This window comes from Ambystoma mexicanum, chromosome 10, assembly GCF_040938575.1.
Source record: "Ambystoma mexicanum isolate Mex_15411 chromosome 10, UKY_AmexF1_1, whole genome shotgun sequence".
Lineage (NCBI taxonomy): Eukaryota > Metazoa > Chordata > Amphibia > Caudata > Ambystomatidae > Ambystoma > Ambystoma mexicanum.
Genome location: NC_090932.1, coordinates 761,723,642 through 761,748,159, shown reverse-complemented (window position 1 = coordinate 761,748,159; position 24,518 = coordinate 761,723,642). Strand labels below are relative to the sequence as shown.

Genomic DNA, 24,518 nt, shown 5'->3' with positions numbered 1-24,518 from the left:
TGTTGCTTTCAAATGAAATGAAAGCCTATTTTTCCAGGCCCACTGACTCTTCCAGACCTTTTGTAACCCCTGAAAGACGCCCTGATGCTGTAAATCTTTAGGCTGGGCTGAAGTCTAGGACGGCATGGAGTTAGGTTTCCACTGAGACAGACAGCATCATTCATTCTGGCAAAGGGCAGCGTGAATGCCAGGGGCTTGATAGCTTCTTCCAGCCATGAACACAGAACAAGACCCTGCTTGTTGGTCTTGTCTATAGTCGGACACGTCTTGAAATTGATCCAAAAGATCAAGGATCAGCCGTTCCAAGAGGACATGCTTAAGCTTCCCCTGGGGCTCACACGCTCTTTGGAATAGTTTGTGCCTCTAATGAGACAGGCTTGTTACGCGGCATGCAGAAGCCTTGGGACTCCATGCATGCCAACTGCGCAGTACAATTGCCTTCCATACACAAGATGCCGTTTCATAACTACTGGGAAGGGGGCTTCAGGATTAGATTGCCAATTTGAAGACCAACCATTTCACCTAGACTGACCAAAGCTCTATAAACAAGACGTAGAAGTATCCAACTTTATATTTTGCATATAATTTCCATATATCACATGGGCAAAAAGTCATAGGGTGGACAATATCTCTATTGATCTGACTGGACAAAACATCAGTAATAACGACTCAAATTGCAGTACGTGAAATTACACATAGCATTAATTTTATTTTTATGGGTAACGTTTTCATCTGAACATATTGGTGGTATGAAATTGTGGCTAGCATTAATCACAACATCCTTCATCTTATTTGCAGCATTGAAATAACTCAAAATTTGACAAGAACATGGATTTATTAAAAGTGTTGGATTGTGCGGTCATAGAGTTTGGATCAAGCACAGCTCAAAAAGATTACACTCATTATAAAAAAAGTTGCAAGGTAGCTGAGACTAGAAAATATATTATGGGATGGATTATGTTGTGTTATCTGATAAGAGACAATTGAACAATTGTGCTTGGCGGGATGAGCTTAGTGATATTTAGGTTGTACAACTGTCCAGATGAGTGATGCGTTGATCCATTGAGGTATCTTGCTTGCTTTTCCAATAGTACCAAAAGGCCTATTTTACCACTTCCTTCCCTACATGGTCTCTACGCTTTGTGGTGGGTCAGAAGGGGGACGCGGACACTGGTTTGACATCTTCACTCGTTATTTATTAAATAAGAAGAAAGGGCCATCTTTCCCTACTGCAATGCAGGTGTTCCCTGCCTACATACATAACTAAGGTGCTCGTCCGTCATCAGGAAGTCGTCAAAATGAAAAAGTCTGTTGTCCAAAAAAAACAGATTCTAACTGACCCTCCCACTACTCTAACTAAAGAAGGTCAGGAGAATGTCCCCCTGCCCCGATTGTCTCATCTTGAAATGTTTCTCCTTTACTTCAGACTTATTAGTAGGTTAACTTTAAATAGTCTCTTGTCATTTGTGTAACTCTTTCTTGAAGTCCTTTGGGCTTTCAGTCCTCTTTAGGGATTTTCTTCCAGGAATCCCTTTCAAGTCTTTGTTTTATCCTTTTCTCCACACTGATATGCCTTTGGTACTCCTGTAACATATACTTTCTTAGGTGGGAAATGTTTTCTTGATCGATAATGTTCCCCTTCTCTCCCGGGGTGCTTGGTTTTCTATAACATTTCTCATATGGGCTTCCTTTGCCCTTACTTCATAGAAGCCTCACTCTTAATGCTCTCTTTTCCCACTCTTATTGTGATTCTCTTTCTCACATTATTATAGTTCAGTTTCATCAACTTTACTGTCTCATCAGTTTCAATGGGACGAGTTTGTCTTGGTACATTAAAATTCCCTGGCAGCCTCCCAGGTCTACCATTCTCCCCGTTGACTCAGAATCTGCAGGGCAACATCTCCAGGACCTCGGCTCACTCAGGTTCTTTTTGGCTGTTCCAGTTCTTTGCTTTCTCGTTTTCTTGTTTTCTACGGTGTCCCACTCTCGGCCTTCTCCCTCTGCGCGGACACGTACCACTGTGGATAAGCGGGTGGTTGCCTGATTTTTTTTCAGTGTAGTGATTTCTGCATCATTGGACGGGCACCCTGCCCACCACTAAGTTGTAGTGGTCCCATCACACTAGGCTTCTCTCTCCATATCAACGCTGAGCTTCTAGCATTTTGGTCTCGCTCTCAGAGCAAATCTGAAAGCCGTGGACTCCACACCACTCCTTGGCTCTGCCTCTCTAAAATTCCATCTGGGGGGCTTACCCTGTTGACGCATACGTCTCGCTGCTTTGCTGTGCCTCACCATGTGCTCCGCCTCTAGCCTCTTCGTATCAGTTAAACGAAGGTCTCCTTTTAAAGAGACAGATCTTCTTTCATGTTTGAAACATGGTGTTTTTGTTTCATCTTCAACCAAGGAGTTCCTCACAGGAACGGGAATCCTTGTCCGCCAAGAGGGAGTCTCTCCCAGTGAGGTCCCACTTGCTCAGACCGCTAGGGAGGATTTTGCGAAGCAGGCTCACCTCCCTACCCTCAAAGGGGGAAGCTTCCTCCTGGGGAGAAGGTACGAATACCCTCGATTCACCCTCGATAACAGCTTATGTTACCTTTTTCAGTGCAGTATTTTTTCTGTTCCTGTACCCATTTCCATGTATCCCTTTTGTTGGTTAATAGTTCTAGGCCAATAGCTGGGGGCCATGACAATAAAATGTTATTTAACAAGCATAGGCATCAAAATAATATGTTTAAATGTTTGTCCTTGAAGATAGCCCTATTTGTTGAGCACCTACTGTAGAAACAACAGTCTCTCCTGCCTGAGGTTTGGATTCTGTTGGAGGAAAATCAGCCCTTCATCCTTCTTATGTCAAATCAGTGTCATTATAGTGGTAATAATAAGACCTTTTATTACATGTTTAGACAAAGTAAAAGGGCGCAGCTCACACAAATAGGGAAAGTACAAACACTCACACTTGCATATGTTTTTTCTATTATTGTAAAATAACTCATGATACAAATTTTACATATCCTTCTACAATGCTTGAAAATAAGATGCACCTAATTATATTCCAACAACTTGTTTTATGCTATATTTAAACTACAGTACATTCATTTCGTTTTTTAGTAATATATCGACTACAAGAATACAAATTCATACATAAATATTTAAACACCACAACCTCCACAATTGCCTGTTGTCCACATTGTCATTTCTCATCTATACTGTCGTGGACAAATTACCACTGACGATACCGGTGGCTTGGTGAACAGTTTATTAGTAACAAGTCAGCAACAGGATAAAATAAAGCAACACAAGTATGAAACTTCGGCACAAGTGAGAACCCACCTCCCTTCAAGCACTATTCGCTTTTATCCAAAAGGAACGCATGCATTTCAATGGAAGGGTCGATCCAGACAGGTCATTGAATCATACTAAAACAATGTTACAAGCGGGGAAGAAAGCCCCTCTATCCAAGTCTTTGATACCGGCTGCGTTCTTATCAGGAAGGACAGCATAAAGTGATACATGTAGTGGAGCTGAATATACTCCTCAGAGGTTCACACACGGTCTGAGGCAGGTGAGCATGCTTAAAACAGGACTTCTGTCCGCTAAAGCTGCATTTCCTAAGAAAGCAGAGCCTAAAACATGCTTACATATGGCAAAAGTGAAGCATGTCAGAAGCCAGAGAGGTGGAGGTGAGCATAGCTACACACTAGGTGAAGAGCCTTCATTGCAAGGACATGCGCAGTAAAGCCTAAAGCCTCACCTCGCACAGGAAAGAAACAGTTGTTTAAACATGGCAGTTTGCAGTACCTACTCAATATTATAATGCAGCAGTGTGCTAGGGGAGTACATGCAATTTATGATTCCCCACTTTCCAGCACAATACTAAGGCCCAAACTGTTTGCTTTGAAAAATGCTTTTTTAAATGTTTGTACAGGCTGAGTCCTGCACAAAAAAAGGTTCTCGTGTGTAGTGCACTTAGCAGGTCACTGTCTGGTAAGGAAATGTGTCGCACAAACACACACACACCGCTGAGCAAGAAAAGCCTCTGGTGGTCGGAGCATTAAGCAATGCAGACCATGTGCTGACATACACACATCTACCATGAAGTGCATTTATTTAATGTGAGCAGCATGGAGGTATGTGTGGGAGGCGTGTGCGCTTTCTTTTGCATGGGGCCAGCAGGGTTCTGTGGTCTCAGCATCCCCACAAAGAACACATTTGTTGGCTGTGTACTGGTGCATACATTTGGAGGAGCCATTATTCTAAATGTGTGTCAGCAGACCAGTACAGGCCTGGTCTGTTCAATAAGTGAAATGGACAATGCCAAAAAGGTTGACCTGGCAGAGCAGAGTGGCAGTTTCTGCACTAGGTAGAAGATAGGTTTAGACTGTGACATAAAATCTTCTGAGGCACGGAAAAAAGAACCCACATTTGCATATTCCAATTTTTGACTTTTCGTGATATTGTTTAAATAGTATATGATGGGCATTATTTGGCAGATAAATTGTGCCAAAAAGTTCCTTTAACAGACCATTCGCTAGTAACATTGCTTAAAAAAGTCAACTGCCCATACTGGGTTAGCTCTTTGAGCATTGCCCTATTAACCTAGAAGCCAGTTGAAGACTAGGCAGAAACTAGTTCCAGTAATTATATTAGCCCAATGAGCTTAAAAGGCCTGATTTCCCATAAATATGCCTACAAAACGTACATTTAGCACTACACAATTTGTCATGAAATGCCACAAATTTGCGATAAGTGAACGTGGACAATTTGTTCTGGTGTCCAAGACTATGTTTTGTCCCAGTCTGACACTACCTGACCAGCCATGTCCTTTACAAAGAGCCTTAGGACTCTTGTAAACATGGGAGGTCCTGCAATTAAGCACCAGCGCCGTGGAGAGGGGTGAATGCCAGCAGGGCAATCATGTGCTTTACATATCATGGCTGTGACCGAATGTCATCTGTGAGGCAAGAATGCCTACACTTTTTAGTAATAAAATGAAGCTAGTAGATCTATCTCTGAAAGTTATGTCTAATAATCAGAACCCCCTTTCATAATGATCCACGATGAAAAGCATAGTGCTCCATGTGACTCTGCTGGGCCTGTACACAGACACCTCCAAGCAGCTGCCTTGCAGGTCGTGCAACATGGCAGCACACAGTGACATGTGCATTCCTGTCAGCAGCCTGATTGAGACAAAATCTCCAGCAGACAGGATCTGTCTTTAACCATGGTCGATCCCCATCCTAATTTAATTGAATGTATGTAATTGTGTGCCACAAGAAACTGGTGGCAGTTGATTAATAGCTAAATATAGGTATTGTGTGGTTAGAACATAATGGTCTCTGAGAATATATTGGCCCAAATCTTTTAGTGTTATTTTATTTTGAGCCTGGTTTCTAGTGACCGTCCTGTCAGGGTCTCCTGGGTATTCTCCGTCAGGAACGGAGTTTCACCCACAACACACCATTCATGCTTTGATCCAGCGAAAGCCTTCGTCGTCACTGGGAACGGGTTTTCACTTTACAGAAGAAGAGCAGCAGGGAGTGGCTCAGTGCTTCAAAGGACAGGCTCTGCAAGGCCTACAGAAATCACACCAGAGTGGTAATTAACCTTATTTTCCAGCTTGAATCAATTTTCAAGCCAGCACAACTGTCTTGAGGCGCATTTCACGCCGCTGCAAACATCGGAAGAGGCCTGTGACACTCAATACTTGTCAATCCACTGTCGAGCCGTCAAGCCACTGACTCAACCCATTTCTCCATTGCTTGCATGCACTCCAGCCATTTCAGGTGATCACCACTGAAGACCTGTGATCACATTATCGGATCTCTGAACTGACTCAACAGTGTCGACGCCCGCAAGGCACTGAGAAAAATGTCTTTAAATGTCTCTATGCCAACTGGATCATTACAAAGTCTTTAGACGCCTGGCTCAATGCTGTTGAACCCAAAGAAAAAGCATTACATGTATAGTTATTTTGACGGTTTTCGAGCCAGCTCACATCCCATCTGAAGTGTACAGCCTGCCCTGGGCCCATGCCACCTTAAGGAGCCTGATGTCCTGTGCCTGTTTCACCTTTATGACTGGGATCACTGATGGTTTAATAGTAGTGTGGAGATGAGTAGAAATCCTATTCATTATTCATCCCTGTACTCCTATATAGTGTCATTTTGTCACAACGGAGGCATGCAGATTTATTTCGTCGACACCTAAACGTGCAGTCGGGTTTCCTTTCTTGGGGTCCTTCTTCATCGGATCTACAAACTTAGAAGGTACTACAGGAGATACATATTTTAAGCAGCTCCATTGGTTCTCTAAATACCACTTGTACTCCATAAAATCGACATTTTATATGGCCGGTTATTCGGGTGAAATAAATGGCCTTTGCAGGTGTGAAAGCAGTTATTGGTGGATGACAAATGGTGATGTACCACTGTCACAGATGTTGACTCCCGCACCGTGGTCCTAGCCTTGCCTTGCGATCCATGGAGCATTCACAGTTCGATTCGGTCGATCTCTGCTTCACACATTGAATCTGTCACAAAGGGCGGTAAAAACAAATGCGCCTTGTGTGTATGTGTGCCCCCACGCCAATCCGGATATCAGGAGGGTGATAAGGCCTGGGGAAGCCACAAGGACCCGGCTTCAGGAAAAACGAAATACTTTCAAATCCTTACCACCATTTCTTGGCTCACCTCTCAATCCAGAAAGTCTTATTTTAGAGACAGAGAGAAGGTGGGATGGGAGTGGGGGAGATACCAGGAATATTGTTAATGGCACACATCAGAGGCGTTGCTAGCGGGGGGCTGAGGGGCTATAGCCCTGGGTCTGTTGGTTGTAGCCCCGGATAGAAGCTCAGGGGCCACAACCAAAAGGCTATCTAGCCCCGAGTCCCAACATTAGCGTAGCCCCAGATCTTTTCCAGGCCTAGCAACAGCCCATGCACACACAATGTGTACGACTGCTCTCACTGCTTCTGTGTGGACTAGTGTATTACTTTGACATGCCATCAGGGTTGGCTTGGGACAGAAAATAGTTTAGGATAGGATAGTAATAAGAAAGCGGCCTAACATCACACATGGGAATTTGTTATTCTGTATAAAACTGTTTTGGGTACTACTTAAGGGGGCATTTTTAGTAGAAAATGTTACAAATAGTACATTTCAAAGCACATGTGGTCAGTAACATCGGTTGAAAGTACCAGCTGCACACTGCTGTAACTCCTCTGACTTGCCAGCTTGGGCCCAAAACACGAGTCCACCCTAGCATGTTGGACGTGCTTTTTTGGTCATTGGCCAACTGCCGTGTAGGGTAGCCCGAATCTGTATGCACAGGTGCTTAGAATCTCAATTTATTTGGTTTCGAGCTGCCTGGCCACAGCTCATCTGCAGGTTAAAATTCTCCCATTTGCCTTAATCTTTTTTTGTCCTCCCTAAACGGGGCACATTTCCAGCGATGGCTACTAGGTGGCACTGTGGCACATATATACACTAAAACACATAACATATACAGTTGCTGAGCTTTAAATAAAACCCATGCAGGGTAATAGTAGTTTAGAGTGTAAAAATGAATAAATAGCTTAAATAGGTTGACCATCAACACAAACAGTAAAATGAAAGAATATATTTTGCTAAATTACATTGTTAAAATACCAATTATTAAGGAATGCAAGTTTGCATAGACAGTTTATGACGTCGTAACTATGCATAGAAAAATGCTATATGTCAAATACTAAATACCCAATAATTTGAAACACTGATCACCGAGATAATTTTTTTAAAAAGTGTGACCCATATTTGAAATACCAATCTCATCTCTAAACCCAGTAAGGATTCATAAAAAAAGGAAAAGTTTTCGAAATAACTTGTGTAATATGTACATTTATGTTCTTTTACATAGAGCCGACGTGTCCCTTAGTGGCCAGCTCAGACGATTTTGATCAAAAACATGAAGCATGTAAAATAAATTGTATGGAGGGGAGGGAAAATATCGTATATAACGTTACATTTGCCGAAATATTTTTCGATCAGCGGGATTATGGGATAGCTGGTCATCAGAATGTAGTAGAGCGGAACCAGATGAGGCTGGAAATGCATTTTGAAAATGTACATATCACATTATTGACTACATGGAAGACAAGTATTGGCAATGCCAACAGTTTTTAACTTTTATGTAGACATCTGAAGGCACTTGCCGGGCACAGCCGTAGTGGTATTAACTGGCCATTGATGGTAGCAGGAGCAAAATGGCGCGAGTACATGGGCATGTAATGACAGTGCCTGGCAAATGCCTAATAGCTATACACAAGCCGAAAACGTTTGGCTTTGCCAATGCCTATTTTTAACAGGACTTCAGTAAAGAATATGCTTGGTGCTTATAACTTGAATGGATGAAGGCAGACCTGGTAAAGTCATTTTTTATGCGCCAGTAGTAGATATACAGCTCCAATAAAATCATGAACTCTCAGAAAACAGGTTTTGAAAAAACATTGACAGGCCCTTCAAGTGCAAAGTTTGATGGTAAGGCTTGAATTAAGAGAGCTCAATGTCCTCCCATGTGGAAGTGTTTTGGGCGGGAAGGGTCTGGAACTGGGTGGGAATGGCAATAGGGATTAGCATGGCCATGGGCAGTGAAAGGGTGAGCATATAACCAAACAACACCTACAAGCTTTGTGCCCCTCCTATGCCATTTCTCCCTATGCAATAGTTTCAGCTTATAGATAAGAGGCACCTAATAGCCCAAACAAAGAAATGACTCAAGTAGAACCACTTGCATGTTGATTTGGTCCAACAACGTATAGAGCGCTTCAAGGAATCCCTGCAGTAAAGAAGGTGCCAGCAACAGTGGAATCAATTCAACACAATTATAGGGATATTGTTAATGACAACACATAGCCTTTGGCCCTTCCCCCAATGACATCCCATGAAGTGAAATCACATGAACATTTACCCAAATGACAAAGCAGGCACTGCTGTAGTGGTATTAACTGGCTATTGATGGTAGCAGGCAGGGGTGATGCTAGGTCTGGAAAAGTTCCGACATTAGCGTAATCCCGGAACTGCCAGGACTCAGGGCTAGCTAGCCTTTAGGTTGTAAGCCCTGAGCTTCAATCCGGTGCTACAACCAAAAGACCCAGGGCTATAGCCCCCTCCCCCCCACACCAGCATACCCCTAGAAATGCCTCTGGTGGCAGGAGCAAAATAGTGTTAGTACCTGGGCATCTAATAGCACTGCCTGGCAAATGTCTAATACCTGTACACAAGTCAAAACTGCTGGCTTTGCCAATGCTTGTTTTTAACAGGACAGCATAGTGCTTTTAAATCAAGTGGCCGAAGGCAGTCCTGGTTAAGACATTTTAATCCCACCAGTAGCATCTTTACAACTCCAATTAAGTCATTAACTCTCGGGAAGAATGCTTTGAGAAAACAATGGCAGGCACTTCGAGTGCAACCTTTGATGGTAAGGCTCGACTACAGCAATCTCAAAGAGTTCCATGAGGAGGTGTTTTGGAACTCACTGGGACTGCCCATGGGGATTAGCAAGGCCATGGGAAGGAAATGGGTGGGGCAAATAACCAAACCACGGCTACAAGCTTTGAGTTCCTCCTCATGTGCCATTTCTCCCTATCTGGACTCTTATGCCGTAGTTTTGGCACTGAACCGAACAGCCCAAACTAAAAAGGAAGAAGGCAGATGAATGGACAGATTGGTGCCCTCATAAGGCCTGAGGGACTGGGGACGAGTTGGTCCCATGCCAGGCTCTGCCCCATGGGCTTGGAGAGTCAGCCATGCTTAGGCTTTGCCCGATATAAGACAGACTCTGCCACAACCCTTCAGGTTTTTCTGAGTGACTGAAAGGATCACACTTTGCTCTTTTCTGATGTTTTAATTATATATTTAATAGAGTTTCTGCTAAAAACACCAATACCATGGGCCTGCTTTTGTAAATCAGGCCCAATACATCCACGGCATTTAGTGAGAAGAGTTCAGATGCACCAAGGAAACAGTCTTTCTAGTGCACTGCCTCCCTCTCCCAAAAAGCGTTTGCCACCAAGGGCTATGAGCGGGCAACGTGGGAAGGGTTAGGACGTCACCGAGCTACTATGATCCCGATTTTGCTACATTCACATCCCTTGGAGCCCTGTGGCGTGTCCAGACTCTTGACTTGGGTGGTCCAAGTGGGGAACTGACTTATGCAGAGGTGGCATGAAGTGCGAGCGCGCGCACACACACATAATGATCATAGTTTAGGATAATGGGGTGACACCTGCGGTGGCCAATCGGATTCCAGGGCTAGCACGTGCCACCCCAGGCCACTCCCTGGACACGCCACTGTTGGAGGAGTGGTACACTTAGTCTGGGCCTTTCAGTCCTTTCACTCTCTGGCTGAACATGCGGCTAAAGGGAAGCTTTCACTCGTGTGCGGTGATTTGGGGTTTGAAAGTGGATGTTTGAAGCCCTCTTGAAGTGCTGCTTTTAAGATGTTTCCCAGCTGCTGCGCACAAAGCACAGGCAGATCAATGTGGTGCCAAGAAGCAGGGGCGATGTGTGCAATGTGTCCTGCCATGCTGCATCTGTTTGAAACAGCCATTCAGAAGTGCGTTCCGAAGAGGCTGCAAGGTACTAATACAAGCCAGACACACCATTTTTTTTAAAAACAATATTTATAGTTTTTTATAAAATACCTAAAAGACGAATGCTGTTTACTTTTGCTCCCTGCTTTGAGCCATTACAAAAGGTGCAAATTAAACACGAATACAATAATTAAGTATTTTATTGCTGTATTTCTGTAATTTTATTTGTGTATTTGGGTTTTGTATATTGAAACATGCCGCTTGAGTGACAGTTTTTTTTCGGTATTTGTAAAAGCGCAGAATGCCCCCCTCATCGGTGCTGAAGAAATAGGTGGGTCGATAACTAGAAGGTTAATCGTTTGCCCGCCACTGGCATGGGACAAGCAGGCACTTAGCAAGTTTGGATCCCCTCCATGGATGACGCAGCCCTTGAGCCTTCGAGGGTGATACATTGGGCACTTTTGCAAAATGGATAAAAGCAACAGCTATTTTATCACAGCGCTTAGAAGTGAAAGGAATATGGCAAGAAGCGCTATAGATAAAGCCGACTTTATATTATTAGTGTTGAACAGAGAACATGTAAATGCAGCCGAAGTTTCTCAAACATGAGCCACTGAAAATACAACCCCAAGATGTGGGGGGTTGGATGACGCATGATGGTAGAACCTAGGATGTGACTGGAAGCACGTCACTCAGGGTGGAGGGCACCACGGGGTTTCCCCTTACTTTCTTTCTGGCTTCCAAGTTTTTAGTTGGTGTGGTGTGCTTGCCACAGCTTAATGAGTCCCTATATTTTCCCTTCTGCCTGGTTACTGATTGCTCATAGTTGCTTTCAGTTTAGCATTATTATCCATTACCACTTCGACCTCTGACCTCTCCCAGCCCAAGGGAGTACCAATGGATGCAGCAAAAAAAAAAAAAAAAAGAAAAAAGCATTGGCAATGCCAACTATTTTGGCTTTTCCTTGTGAATGGTACAGGCATTTGCCAGGCCCTGCTGTAGTGTTTCCTTTTTTTTTTGGTTAAGCAATTTTTATTAAGCTTTGTAACGGATAAATACAGAATATAATGATCAACAGCGAACTATTATAAGGGCTTGCTAACCAATTATCCAAGATAAAAATGTAAGTTGAGTTAACAATTAAAAGGCACAACATAGTGTATTAAGGTTGCAATGCAGGCAGAAATGCACTAAAGGTTACTTGCAAAACTCTAACGTCAGAATTCATTGAAGCAATATATGAGAACTATACACCGAAAACGACTACAGGAACACAAAAGAAGAACAAAACAGATGGGACAATCCAGGACACAAGACAGGCAAGGACAGCCAAGCTACATGGTGCTCCTGCAATAGGACTGAGAACTACACAGCTGCCCTTTTAAACACATTCTCCAAGGCGGGGAATCCAAGACCAGTAAACTGATAATAATATGGGAAACTACACACATGCCCTTTCCAGACTCCAAAGGACGTGAAGATTCCAATGACCACAGAAGACAATCTACCCTTGCAGAAGGGGATGCCTACAAGAAACAGACCCCCCCACACAATAAGACCCTAAAATGTCAGATTACTGCGAGTGGCTTCATTGAACCTTGCTTTCTAGAACAGGGTCTGGACATTTGGACTATGGGCCAATGGTGCTTCCAGAGTATGGGATGCACCCTGTTGTTTTGATCCATATTAATACTTTTTGGATTCTGGAAGAGAGTCCTTCATTTGTTGAGAAAAGTCCCAGGTCCTCTAGAGATTAACCGAAACGAATCCATGTGATCTTTACGGTCTGGATGCCTGTGACTTCAGGCTGTCGGCAGACATAACCTGGATGGGGAAACTGGGAAGCAGAGCCAATTTTGCCACAGTTTACTTTCCTGTTGTCCAGAGGGTTTGATATTTGTGTTACATTTTGGGGTGTGCACTCTTTCAGTAAGTGTTAATAACCTGTGCTACAAAATCCTGAGTCGACTCTCTGGGTGTTGTGTGCCTCCCTCTTTATGACACACACTGAGGAACTATCTAATTGAATGTACAAGGCTCTTGTCATTTCCTGGCTGGTCTGCTACAAAATATTTTTTGACTAAACAAATAGTAAATTTGCAGAAGACCCAACATCATTCTACTGGACTATTCTCAGCATAAAATGTTAGCTCACACCATCCGAGCCTAAAAGGTTCTGTATTTTCTGTCATTGCTGCAAATATTTAAATTATAAACACTTTTCAGAAAAGATATGGGGGCAAATGCAAACTAGTCCCTGGCGGCAATTTCAAAAGTGGGACGGCGGAGGCAAGTCCATTGTGTAAAATGTCCCCACTTTAAACAGCCTTGACTCCTCACAGAGGGGCAGTAATCAGCTTGTCGACGACCAAGAAGGCTCTGAAACAAACCTTTGCAAGGATTCTCTCGACCCACACTTGGAAGACACTTCAAGAACCCAGAGCACCAACATCTGCTTAAGGAGCTTAATGAGACCCACATCTGCCAAAACCCATCATACACACATTGTGTATAGGCGCTATATAAATACACTATCATATCATAACAGAGCTCTAAGGAAACAAGCTCTGTTAACATCACTGTTGGTCATTGTCCACCAAATCCAAATATGTAACAGAAACTCAACAGTGCAAAGTGGTCAGAAAGCAGCCTGCTTGCACTTGACAACACATTCAAATCGATGACTACATAGTAATGTCTTTCAATATTTAAGCTCATGACCTCTGAAAAGCACTCCGTTATCCATCTTTGCTGTGTTATACCTCTGTCAAGCGCTCCGTTATGCATCTGTACAGTTGTATACCTCTGTAAAGTGCTCTGTTATGTATCTGTATGGTTGTATATCTCTAAAGTACTCCGTTGCTTCTCGAAGCTAGGCCCATGCTCAATTAAATAGCATAATAATAATAATAATAATTACTGATGCAGGACATTTCAAATGTACAAGTGTAAAACATTAGACCACTGCCAGCATTTCCAAATGCATTGAAATGCAAACGCAGAGGCATGGCCAAAATAATGGCAGGCAGACATTCACATTTACAATGCGTTAACACATAAAAGAGCAATGTTGTTTAAAACCACAAATCTTAGCGAGGCCCAGGTGGCATTTTGCCGAAGATGCTGTTCTTTTGTAACATTGGAAACAGATTCAAAACAAGAAATCCAACAAGTAGTGGCTTCTTTAGTTCTGTTGTTCAAAGGAATGCTCAGTTTTTTTCTGTTCCCTTTGAGAATTGAAGCCTCCAGCATTTGAATAGGATCTGCGTTATAACCCAAAGAGGTTCTGGTTGATAAAGTATGTGCCCAAAATAAAACCTGTATGGGCCGAGACCCATGACCCAATTGCATTACATATCAAGTTGGCCTTCGCTATAAATATTTATTTATTTTATTTTTGGGTATTTATTGAGCATGGATCTAGCTTCAAGAAGCAGTGGAGCACTTCACAGCAAGGGGTAATAGGTATACAGACAAGGGGACGCAAGTTGCAGCAGGGCAGTAATACATCACAATTAAGCAACAGGAGCAGCTATTAGGTGTAAGGTGGGACCAGAGAGGTCTACTGTGCGCAAAGAAAGGGCTCCTTGAATGTGTGGGTCTTGAGCTCCTATCCAAATTGGAATGAAGTTGGGTACGAGTCTACCATTGACAGAGATCGAGAATGCCCGTTTCCTGGTTTTAATAATTACAATAAATTCTGTTCCAAAAGCAGTAAGGAAGCCCAATACTTTACTACAATATAAAGTAAATAGGGAAGATATTAAAATTGATGAACAAAAGTTTATAATACAATGATACTAAAATGAGTTCGATTTGGGGTGATTTTAAAGTCGCAAAAATATCAGATTTCAGAGTCATTTAATTGTTGAATGATGGCCTTGAACTGGACCATCTGTATGCAAAACAAATGTGGACATTTCAAAAGTACTTGTATTATTGTTATTTTTAAACATACTGTCTTTCATAACAAAGAATTCTGAAAATGGGATCACAGATGGAACTGAGGAGGCATGCTTTAAAGACGTGGCTGCTCTGAGGAGTCCAGAAGGAAGGACTACATATTCAAGAAACTCCTCTTTGTAAAAGGTCCAATGCTGCTACCCAGTCCCATCCCCAAAGACCACTGTCCACAACTCGGGGGGAAGAAAAACAGAATGTTTAGCACACAGGAAGAAAAAAACTGTTCAGATCAGCCACTCTCCCACTCGCACAGGGTTGGGAAAGAGACTGACAAAAGAATCTGCACAAAGAGAAAAACACATCAAGATCATCAGACGATAACCCACTATAACAGAACCAAACCAGCCAACAGAGGGCCCAGATGACTCAAGGCAGAGGAGGACCTGGTAGCGCAGACCTCATAGGATCCAGGGCCCAGCAGATGAAGCTCATTCCAAAGCAGCCTTTGCTAGGCTGACTTCCATAGGGTTACTAGTGGGGAACCTGGCATGCTATCCTGAGAGGGAAGGACCCCACAATCCTGAAAGGAAAAACACCCTCCCTTAAAGCCAATGACCACCTGGCCAAAGTAAAGACGACTACCTTTGGGGAGGGCATATAGCCACATTTATATTGATTGACCACAGAGGATAATTAGCTCATGGGAGCAAATGCACACAAAGAGAATTGATTAACCACTGATTGTCGTGAACACTGGGGAACCTTTATAGATGGGGAATATTGATTGACCAGAGTATTATTGCATGTAGGGAAACATGAATTAAGGGTGTGTTATTGAGCATAATGTGTCTTTAACAACATTCAGTAATCACCAGCCGAACCTTGGTGAATGGCAGTAGACTAGATGAATATTAGACCCAGATGAGCACTCAAATGGACTACTGCGGTTAACAATTTTTGAATGAATCTCTACAATTTTGCAGCAACTTTTAGATTGACTACATTGTTCCACTGAGACTCCATCCTTAATCAAAGTAAGGGCAGGGCCACATAATATGACTGCTCTGGGTGTGTATATATATCACATTGAGCATTGCACTTCTAAGGAATTCTTCTTTCTGTCTGTGTCAGGCCATGAAGTAATTATACATTCGGCAATGTCGAGCAATTTAGATACATGTTTTACTAAAAAAGAAAATGTTGATTTAACCCATTTTCTATTTGTCGGATTGTAAATGGACAACTGATATAATGATTGTGACTTATATAACATTAATATTTTTTTTGTGTGTATTTGATATTATATGAATGTTTTCCACAATTGGGTGTGCGGAGATTGCAGCGTTTACACACCTCTCCATTATGGCGGATGGGGCATACACTTGAAATTGAAAGGCTGTAATACGCAGATGACGTAACTCAATGGTAATGTATTTAAATGTGAATGCTTTACCCAGCATGCACCGTGTGAACAAGCAATGAGAAGTTGCAAAACCTGTAACGGTGTATTGCCTCCCTTTAAAGATTTTTTAACACGGATGTCAAAGCGAGCGCTCTACTCGCTGTGCCACTGACTGGGGCAGAAAACACACACGCAGATCGAGATCGAGATCGAGATCGAGATCGAGATCGAGATCGAGATCGAGATCGAGATCGAGATCGAGATCGAGATCGAGATCGAGATCGAGATCGATCTCGATCTCGATCTCGATCTCGATCTCTCTCTCTCTCTCTCTCTCTCTCTCTCTCTCTCTCTCTCTCTCTCTCTCTCTCTCTCTCTCTCTCTCTCTCTCTCTCTCTCTCTATATATATATATATATATATATATATATATATATATATATATAATTTAAAATTATATTGGATGGTAAATCCAGCTAACAAATATGATAGATCAGTTGAAATTCGTACTCAAAATCTTAATAAAATATTCTTTGTACCCTTAAACCTATGAAAGGGCAGGTGACTAATTACAAAACAGGGGAGCAGCATGAACACATTTTGGAGCTGATTGAATAGGCATTTAAGAAGGTAATCCACTCTCTCCAATGCTTTGCCTTAGACATATTATATAAAAGTACACTCCGCTCTTGTATTATCACCCCAGTGTGTTCTACCCTCCTGGGGCGCACACTAGCAGGGGGGGGGCGGGGAAACAACTAATGAAAATAAGTTCATCTATAACTTGTGTAAACCTCTGTAAATGAATTCTAAATGATAAAGTATCTTTGATAATTGTTTGATTTGCACAAAGGATAATGCTCAATAACCAAATCCAATGTTCAGTCAATAATTGTTCCATTTGGTACAAACTAACGTGGTGAAATAGGAAGATGGGACTGTATGAAATCGGATTCATGCTGCCATCTCTTTTGTATTACAAACCCCCATTTATTAAATGGACTGTGCATATGAATAGTATAGTATTTTTGATGAAATGTCTTTTTGATTAATCAAAATCATTTTTATATTGAAAACAGTTTATTTGTGTCAGAGGGTGGTGGGATTGTCCCATCATGGAATAATTACATTTGGCTCATTTTCATCTGTAAGTGAATCCAATAAAGGCTGGACAACAATTCCACTGTTGGGGTGGGTTGGTAAACTTTCCTAACTTCCATCGATTACTGACGTTTGTGCATTTGATACATCCACAGAAGAAATTATTTATAATGGCCCTCCAGTAGAAGCAAATGTACTAAAAACGGAAAAGAATACTCACCGCAGTGACTTCTCCGCTCCTAGTCCTTAGTCCCCTTTCATACATACTTATGAGTGATCATTCCATTGGTTTAGGGCCTGCACATTTGCACAGCAAAATGTCCTCCATATTTGAATTTGGGGTGGGCCATTGCACCTGGGGGTCATGGCCACAGTGTATGCTACTACAGTCAGTCCCTAATTCCATGCGGACGGGGCCAGTCGCACAGCAGCACACTATGATGCACAAGATCCACATTCTCTGCTCCACATGTACACTGGTTCCACCCCCAAATTCAAATTTGGATGATTTTTGCAGTGCCAATGTGCCAGTTGTGCGGGTTCAGAAATGAATTGTGAGGCGAATAACTTTGAGAAGATTTCATGGTTATTAATACATATTTTAAGTGGCTACTTAATTCAATCTTAAGTGCAAGTTGCTGAATTGTTTTAAAAATAGCTTAGCTCACCAGACACCACTTTATTCTAACATGTGGTCCAGGCTGTTGATTTCTGTCCCAGACTACGCTAATTAACTCATCCTATTTTGCCTTATGCAATGCAAAGGTTTCCTGTATCTAAGTGGCCTTTATCTATGTCCAACTTGCTAAACAATGGGCCTCGTTACGAGTTTGGCAGTAACCCGCCGGTAGCAGCCGCCGAACTCGTAACACCGTTTTTCTGCCTTATATCCCGTTGCCACCGGGATATTACAAGTTCCGGCGGCCTGGGATGTCAGGCGACACAAAGTGTAAATCCCCATTCCAATTGGACTCCACGGGAATGGGGACAAGAAAACAGCGGCACTGTTGACAACGGTGCTGATGCTTCTGTGAAAACCATGCCTGCAGGGGCCGGTGCCCCCGGCAGATCAGACCTGCTGGAAGCAACAGCCACTGCAGTCATACTTGTAGTCTGGCTGTCTAGAAAGGGTGCTGGTACGCTGCTACCGGCACCCTTATTTCCGGACCGCCAGGCTTGTAATGAGGCCCAATGTCTAACAATTCTGACCTTGTTCTAATTGCTTTTCAGCTGAGAGAAGGGAGTTCCCTGACTTCAGTTGTTCATGCAATGTAGGACAACCATAAGCTTTTCATAATGTTAAATATGCAGTATAAAGCATGAATGACATGTTCTCTCTAGATGTAAAGCAGCCATCAAATGCCACTGACCTTAAACATAAGATAAATCAACACTTACAGAGTCTCAGCACCAAGAAGTATTTCCACCTCTTCTCCTGCATAGTTGTTTAAGATGGTTAATTTGAAGAGAAAATTGGCTGATGTTTGTCTTGAGTAGAGCATTGGTGTACTGCTTCTCCCCGGGGACATACTTATTTCCTCGTTTTCATAGGGTGCAACTGATAACTGTTCCCGCAAAGAATAGTCTGTGACATTGTAGCTCTCGTCACTGCAAATAAAATAATACAGTTAAGTGATCAGTGACACAGAATTACAATCAGAAAGCCACTCCGCTGCAGAAAGATTGTACAGAAGACACAATATTCTTGGCTCAGCTCATCGTTCGGTGAAACTGCGGAGCCTGTTGTTGGCTACAATGTAATATACATTATTTTGTTCTTATTTTCTAATGGAACCATATCTGAGAATGTTACACTTTATAATGCAAATGCCTCATAAGTCTAAAGAATTGGAATGAATATTTTAAAACTGTGTAACCGTTAATATGAGCGCTTCCTGGAGATTGCAGTTCTACTATGTGGCACTACAAACTCAAAGCGTACACCAACACCAGTACTACCACAGTATGGCTGCCCTAAAACATCAACAAACCTACTGGATTTACATGCGCACGAGTATCCAGATTTGCATTTATAGAAGTAGTGTAATCAAATCTACAATAGCATATCTAACATATTATTGAATAACTATCACTAAGCAATATAAGAAAGCATTGTTTTTCAATGTTAATTAAAATTGTTAACGATTACCAAGAATTAGATACTGTTATTGAGATAACCAACCTCCATACACTAATGTCCACAAATATTTCTATTGTTGCTGAACTATTAGAAGTTGCTATAATTTTACTTTTCTCAATGGTGGAAATACTACCAAAATGACAATCCTGTTACAGTAAGCATGTTGTACCTTTACCGGTCTCCATGATTACAAGTTATGCAGACACAAATGTTATTCCCCGTTTTGGAATCCCACTGGACTCCATGGGGATTTCTTTTAACTGCATGTAGTAAATACCGTCTGAGGTAATCATCCAATACTGGAATGCTTTGGTGCGGTGGTAATCACTGCCAGACAAAAGCAAGTGTAAAAGATGAGTTTCAGGTTTTAAACTAGTGGTTCAGTGGTGCGAAAAAACTTTCAGTATTAAAAAATACCAGATGTTTTACCACTTTTGCCAAACTCACAATTACATCCAAAGTGTCTAATTTTATGTACAATTCAGATTCTGAGCCAGAATGACACCCAGTTAAGATTTAAGGATTATAATTTCATACATCTGAATCATCAAAAGATGATACGAGTCCTAGAAGTAATGGGACATAACATGCCCTTGTGTCAAAAGAGGAGGCGGTAGAATGTACAGCACTGCAGTCTTCAGCTAAAGGGGCTGGAACACAAGAAGACCCTCTACCTGAACCATCAACAGATCATCAGATGCCAGCGCCTATAGTGGATCCTGTAGCAGGGATCCACGGTGGATAAATGCAAGGGTTGAAAATGCAACAAGAGAGAGGAGGGACAATCAGGCCTCTAATGCCAATGTGCTAAGTGGATTAGGTAGGCCGGCACCCAGAATGTTCACACGTCAGGATCCATCCCAAAGAGAATGTAGAAAATAATCTTCATTTTTCTGCAAAGTCAAACAAATTTGCAAGTCTTGGAGAGCATCTCAGGATACACTATTTGGAAGAACAATCATTTGCAAAACAAGTGTGTAGTTTGCAGTTGTAGTATGCTGGAAGAAGCTTGCACTTCATGTGTAAGGCCAAACACATTCTAGCATCTTAATTGTTATTTACGTTTGATTGTCCCTCATATCATGCATGCAATGCAATGTATTTGCCAGCAGTGATGAGCAGAAGTTATTACTAGCATCTGCTGAGGAATCTGCTCAGAAATATCAATGGTGCACTTCCAGAAGCCCAAGTTGCAGGGTCATTATCTCAACATGTAGTGCAGTGTACACCCTACCCAGATAGCTCCGTGTAGAGGAAACTCTTGTCACAGTTACTTAATACTGGCTTGTGCAGACTTCTTCGATGCTGAGTCTCTCTGTTTAAACACCAGCAACTCAATCCATAAAAAGGAAGGCAGAACAGAGGAAAAACTAGAAAAGCACTTCCAATCAGTGGATCTCAGGGAAACACATAAGAGAACATTCTACCACTATTTATTGTAAAGAATGTTCCTCCGTGAACTGTACGGATAAAAATGTGTCCATGCTCACCTTTAGGGAGTTTTACTAAAGTCCACATGTGGTAGAACTGTAGAAAACTCACGCTTTGATGTGCAGGGCCCAAACGCTTAGGTTTGGCCTGAACAAGCCAAAAGGCTTGGAAGCTATGGTTGAGCAGACAGGCTTAGTCTACGAGGGAGGGGGCAGTAGTTGAATACAAAGACCTTTGAGTACACTTATAGTCAAGGAAACACATGCTGTAGTTATATACAAATAGGATTATTTATTATATATACGTTAAACTCAAAACACAATTCAGGTAAGTTAGGCAAGTTTAACACATATTTACAGTAGAACATTTGCTGCAGCAATACTCTGTTCAATAGTAGACATTTAGATGAGAAACCGGTAAGTGAGTAACTTTAGATTAGCAAATCATTAATCCACCAACATGTACTAAATAACAACACTGGCAAGTTAGATGACTTTGTGTAGGCCTAAACTTTAGAAGTCCAACCCAATGTGGGGAATGAGGGTCAAAAGTCAGATGGAGGCACTGGGGGGACCAGTGACCTGTGGGCGGTAGAAAAAAGGAAGGCAGATAATGTCAAAGTTGTCAAATTCACAGATTATGCTTTTCGAAGCATGTAATGAAAATGGATTTAAAGGGCTCAGGGGGCGGATAGACCACCTGAAGGATTTCGGCCTCAAGGATGGATGTCCTTGGGAACGGGAGAACACGGTTGGGTCATCCACCCCAATGTGACTCAAGAGGATTGAAAAGCAACACAAAAACTGTCTTGGTAAGTATCCATGAGTCAGACAGTACCTTCTTCAATGAAGAACAGCGAGGTCACCGGCGAGTCCCCAAGGTAAGCTGACAGCAGCTCCGGTTCGGGTCTCTGGCCTTAGTGGCAGGAGGAACTTTTGGCGGGACCAGAGAGTCATACTCGGTCACAGTGATGGTCAGCAGACTATCCTCGTGGCACTTGGTTGTGGAGGCTCGACACAGGCTTTGTAGGAGCGACGGTTGTCACCCAGCAGACTATCTTCATGGCACTTGGTTGTGAGGCTCGACACAGGCTTTGTAGAAGCGACGGTTGTCACCCGGCAGACTTTCTTCTCTCAGTCCTCAACTCTTCTGAGCTGACTTCTATGATCAGGATGGGGTCTTTGTAGGCCCAGACAGATGCCCACACGTTTGCAGCCGGAACCATGCTGGATGAGATGATACAGCGCAACAGTGCCAGAGGTACCAGGGTATTCAGGTATTGCAAGCCCAGAAGGTCGCAGTACTTTGTGGAATGGCTCAAACTGTAGCTGGCCTAAAGACTGGTTAGGCCCACCAGTCAGAGGGAGGAAGCCATCCAGTCTGGATCTTCGCTGTCACACACAACAGAGGGCTGCAGCAACAGAAATCACTCAGTTGGCTTTGGCGGTCGCCAGAGGTAGCTGCAGATGCTCTCTTCTTTTTTCTTCTTCGTAATGAATCTTCCAGTGGTCAAATCTGGCTTCAGCATCGAGACCTTCGCCTTTTATGGAGGAACCCAGCCAATCAGCATGCATGCAATTTTCAAACTTTGTGTGGTGGTTGTCCCAAGTTGACAGCCAGGAACCCATTCAGAACTGGATCAAAGCAAACATATTGAAGGACAAATACCTGGGGAGTTTCAGTGTCCTCCCAGCTTCCTGTCCTCCCAGACACACTGGGGCCTCCAGGTGGGCTTCTCAATGGCAGCACGTCGAAGATAAAGGAGTGAGCAGGACTTCCCCCACCCAGGTTAGTAGAGGGAGGCTCAAGAAAGGGCCATTGTGAGTTGGCAAAAATAGAAGACAGGCACCATTTTAAGTCAATGGTGACCCATGTGTCCATTACCGCAGATGGGATAGCAGCCTGCGTGTAAAATTCACAAGAAAATATACACTGCCACCGGCCACTCAGATAGACTTGCCACTTTAACTCGAAAGATACAGGAGATGTGAGAAAAGGGATACAATGTGTCCCCTTAGCACTCCACATAAGGTGGGGTGTGCTGATCTCACAAAAGAAAAGCATAGGTAGGATACAAAATGTCTCCCTATGCTGGTATCGCTGGTATGTAAAAGAACACCAAAGAGGGAAGCTCAAGGAGCTTCCAGCAACACTGCACAGAAGGTGCCGTGTACTACAATAAAATATGGGGGAATGAAGACTCCAGCAAAAGAAACCAAAACAGGTTCTCAGAGTCGCAGAAAAAAATGAGCGAGTGAGGAAAAGGGTTCCCACTCACTCAGGAGAGTCAGACAAAAATCCAACAGTCCAGCAAAAAGTGTTGGGGGACTCACTAAATGGGGAGAATTACACACAAGATGACAATTCTACCCAACACTCACCCCTCCCAGACTAAAGGACAGGAGGATCTAATCCACTCCTGGATGAACTTCTGATTCCAGTTGGTCAAACCTTCTGGAAAGTCCATCAGGTTAAGGACCACATGAACAATTAAGGATTTTCCCCCTTCCTCTGCATCAGCCATCCCAGAGGTTGGTGTCAGTTTGAATTCTGAAAGTAGTCCCATACAAGTATGGTCTATACTTCAATGACCACACAATGGCAAATGTGATGGGTCAGCAATGATTCTCACAGAAAACCTGGCCTGGGACCCTCTTCATGTGGCCAGGGAAAGGCAGATACTTTCTGATGCTGGCCCTGGGGGTGGTATTCTGCGAGAGGATCACATGGGGTGGGTGGGACTAGTCAGGAGGAACGGGAGACCCCCTTGTTTAACTTTCCTTGAAGCCCCACTCATTTAATGGCTTATTGCAAAACAGCAGAAGCAACTCAAATGGTCAGAAAAGGTACAAACTGTTCATGTCATATTCCAAGAAAACTTTAAACGGTCTATCCAGGTCTCCCCCTGGCAGCATGCAGTCTCTTAAAAAAGGTTATTTCTGACAAGCAAAATCCTTGTAGGCGGAAGGTAGTTCAATCATTAGGCCAATCAATGGTTAATGTTTCAGAAGTGCAGGCAGAAATTCACCCTGTATCTTCTCACCAGCCAAGTTCTAAAGCATCTCCCAGAGAGGGGATGGCTTGGATGCTTTATTGCAGGGGTGTCGAACATTAGATCTGCTGTAAAGGATCAAGCACCAGAAGCCCCTTTATCAGGGCCTTCACAGTACACAGTAGTGAAATGTGCTCAGTGAACAGCAAAGTTCCTCTCTTGCAGTCACTTCAGCTGTCACCAGTAGTTGATTCTTTGCAGCTCTTCTGTGAGCCCCACCAGAGTAAATGCCAAACAGCATAAAAGGATGACAGCAAAGTAAACAGTGCAGTGACAAACAAAAATGTATCTAACCAAATTAATACCTACCTAGTTAGCTTACCATTAAACTGCTACAGAAGCCTAATGGTATTTCTTTCTGCAGCCACCCACCGAGTGAGAATTTTTTGCACAATTTATAAAGAGATAAGGCAATTATTATGAGTTCATCAAGATAAACAAAAATGTCTTATGAAACATCACTGTTGCCAAGAACATACCCTTAGAAGGATGCCACATCTGATATCTGTTCAACATATGAAGCAAAAAGGAGTCCACGATCATTATTAAGCAAACGGCTCTGTGTGCCAGATATGGCACATATATAAACGTGTCTGCTGTGAGTAATCTGTTTTTATGGTTTACACAAGTCTTTGATGGGCAGACCCATGATTTGGTGCAGTGGAATGACCCTGTGCACTACTGGTAATCTGGCACCTGAATTAGTGCAATATTTCATGTGGTCCTCTTTGGATAAAAAGCCATCTGATTTCAATACATCTCTAATTTCTCCTGAAATGTGTCTTGTAAAATGCACCATATCAAAGTATTCATTTTAATTTCTTGGGTTGGAAATCCACTCAGGACCCTCCAGAGTAGTTTCAACCTGGCTCACTTTGTTTTCTTTGCTTGCCTACTGCTATCAAAATACACCATCCACCACT

General features: G+C 42.8%; 1 protein-coding gene across 2 annotated transcripts in view; it reads right to left on the bottom strand.

Annotated features, from left to right (window-relative positions):
* ARHGEF26 (Rho guanine nucleotide exchange factor 26) overlaps window positions 1–24,518 on the bottom strand; it is a 736,698-nt gene that overhangs the window by 93,672 nt on the left and 618,508 nt on the right. For both annotated transcript variants that reach the window (XM_069618407.1, XM_069618408.1), the window contains exon 12: window positions 18,371–18,580. In XM_069618407.1, coding sequence (XP_069474508.1) covers window positions 18,371–18,580 — 210 coding nt within the window. The remainder of the gene's footprint in view (window positions 1–18,370; window positions 18,581–24,518) is intronic.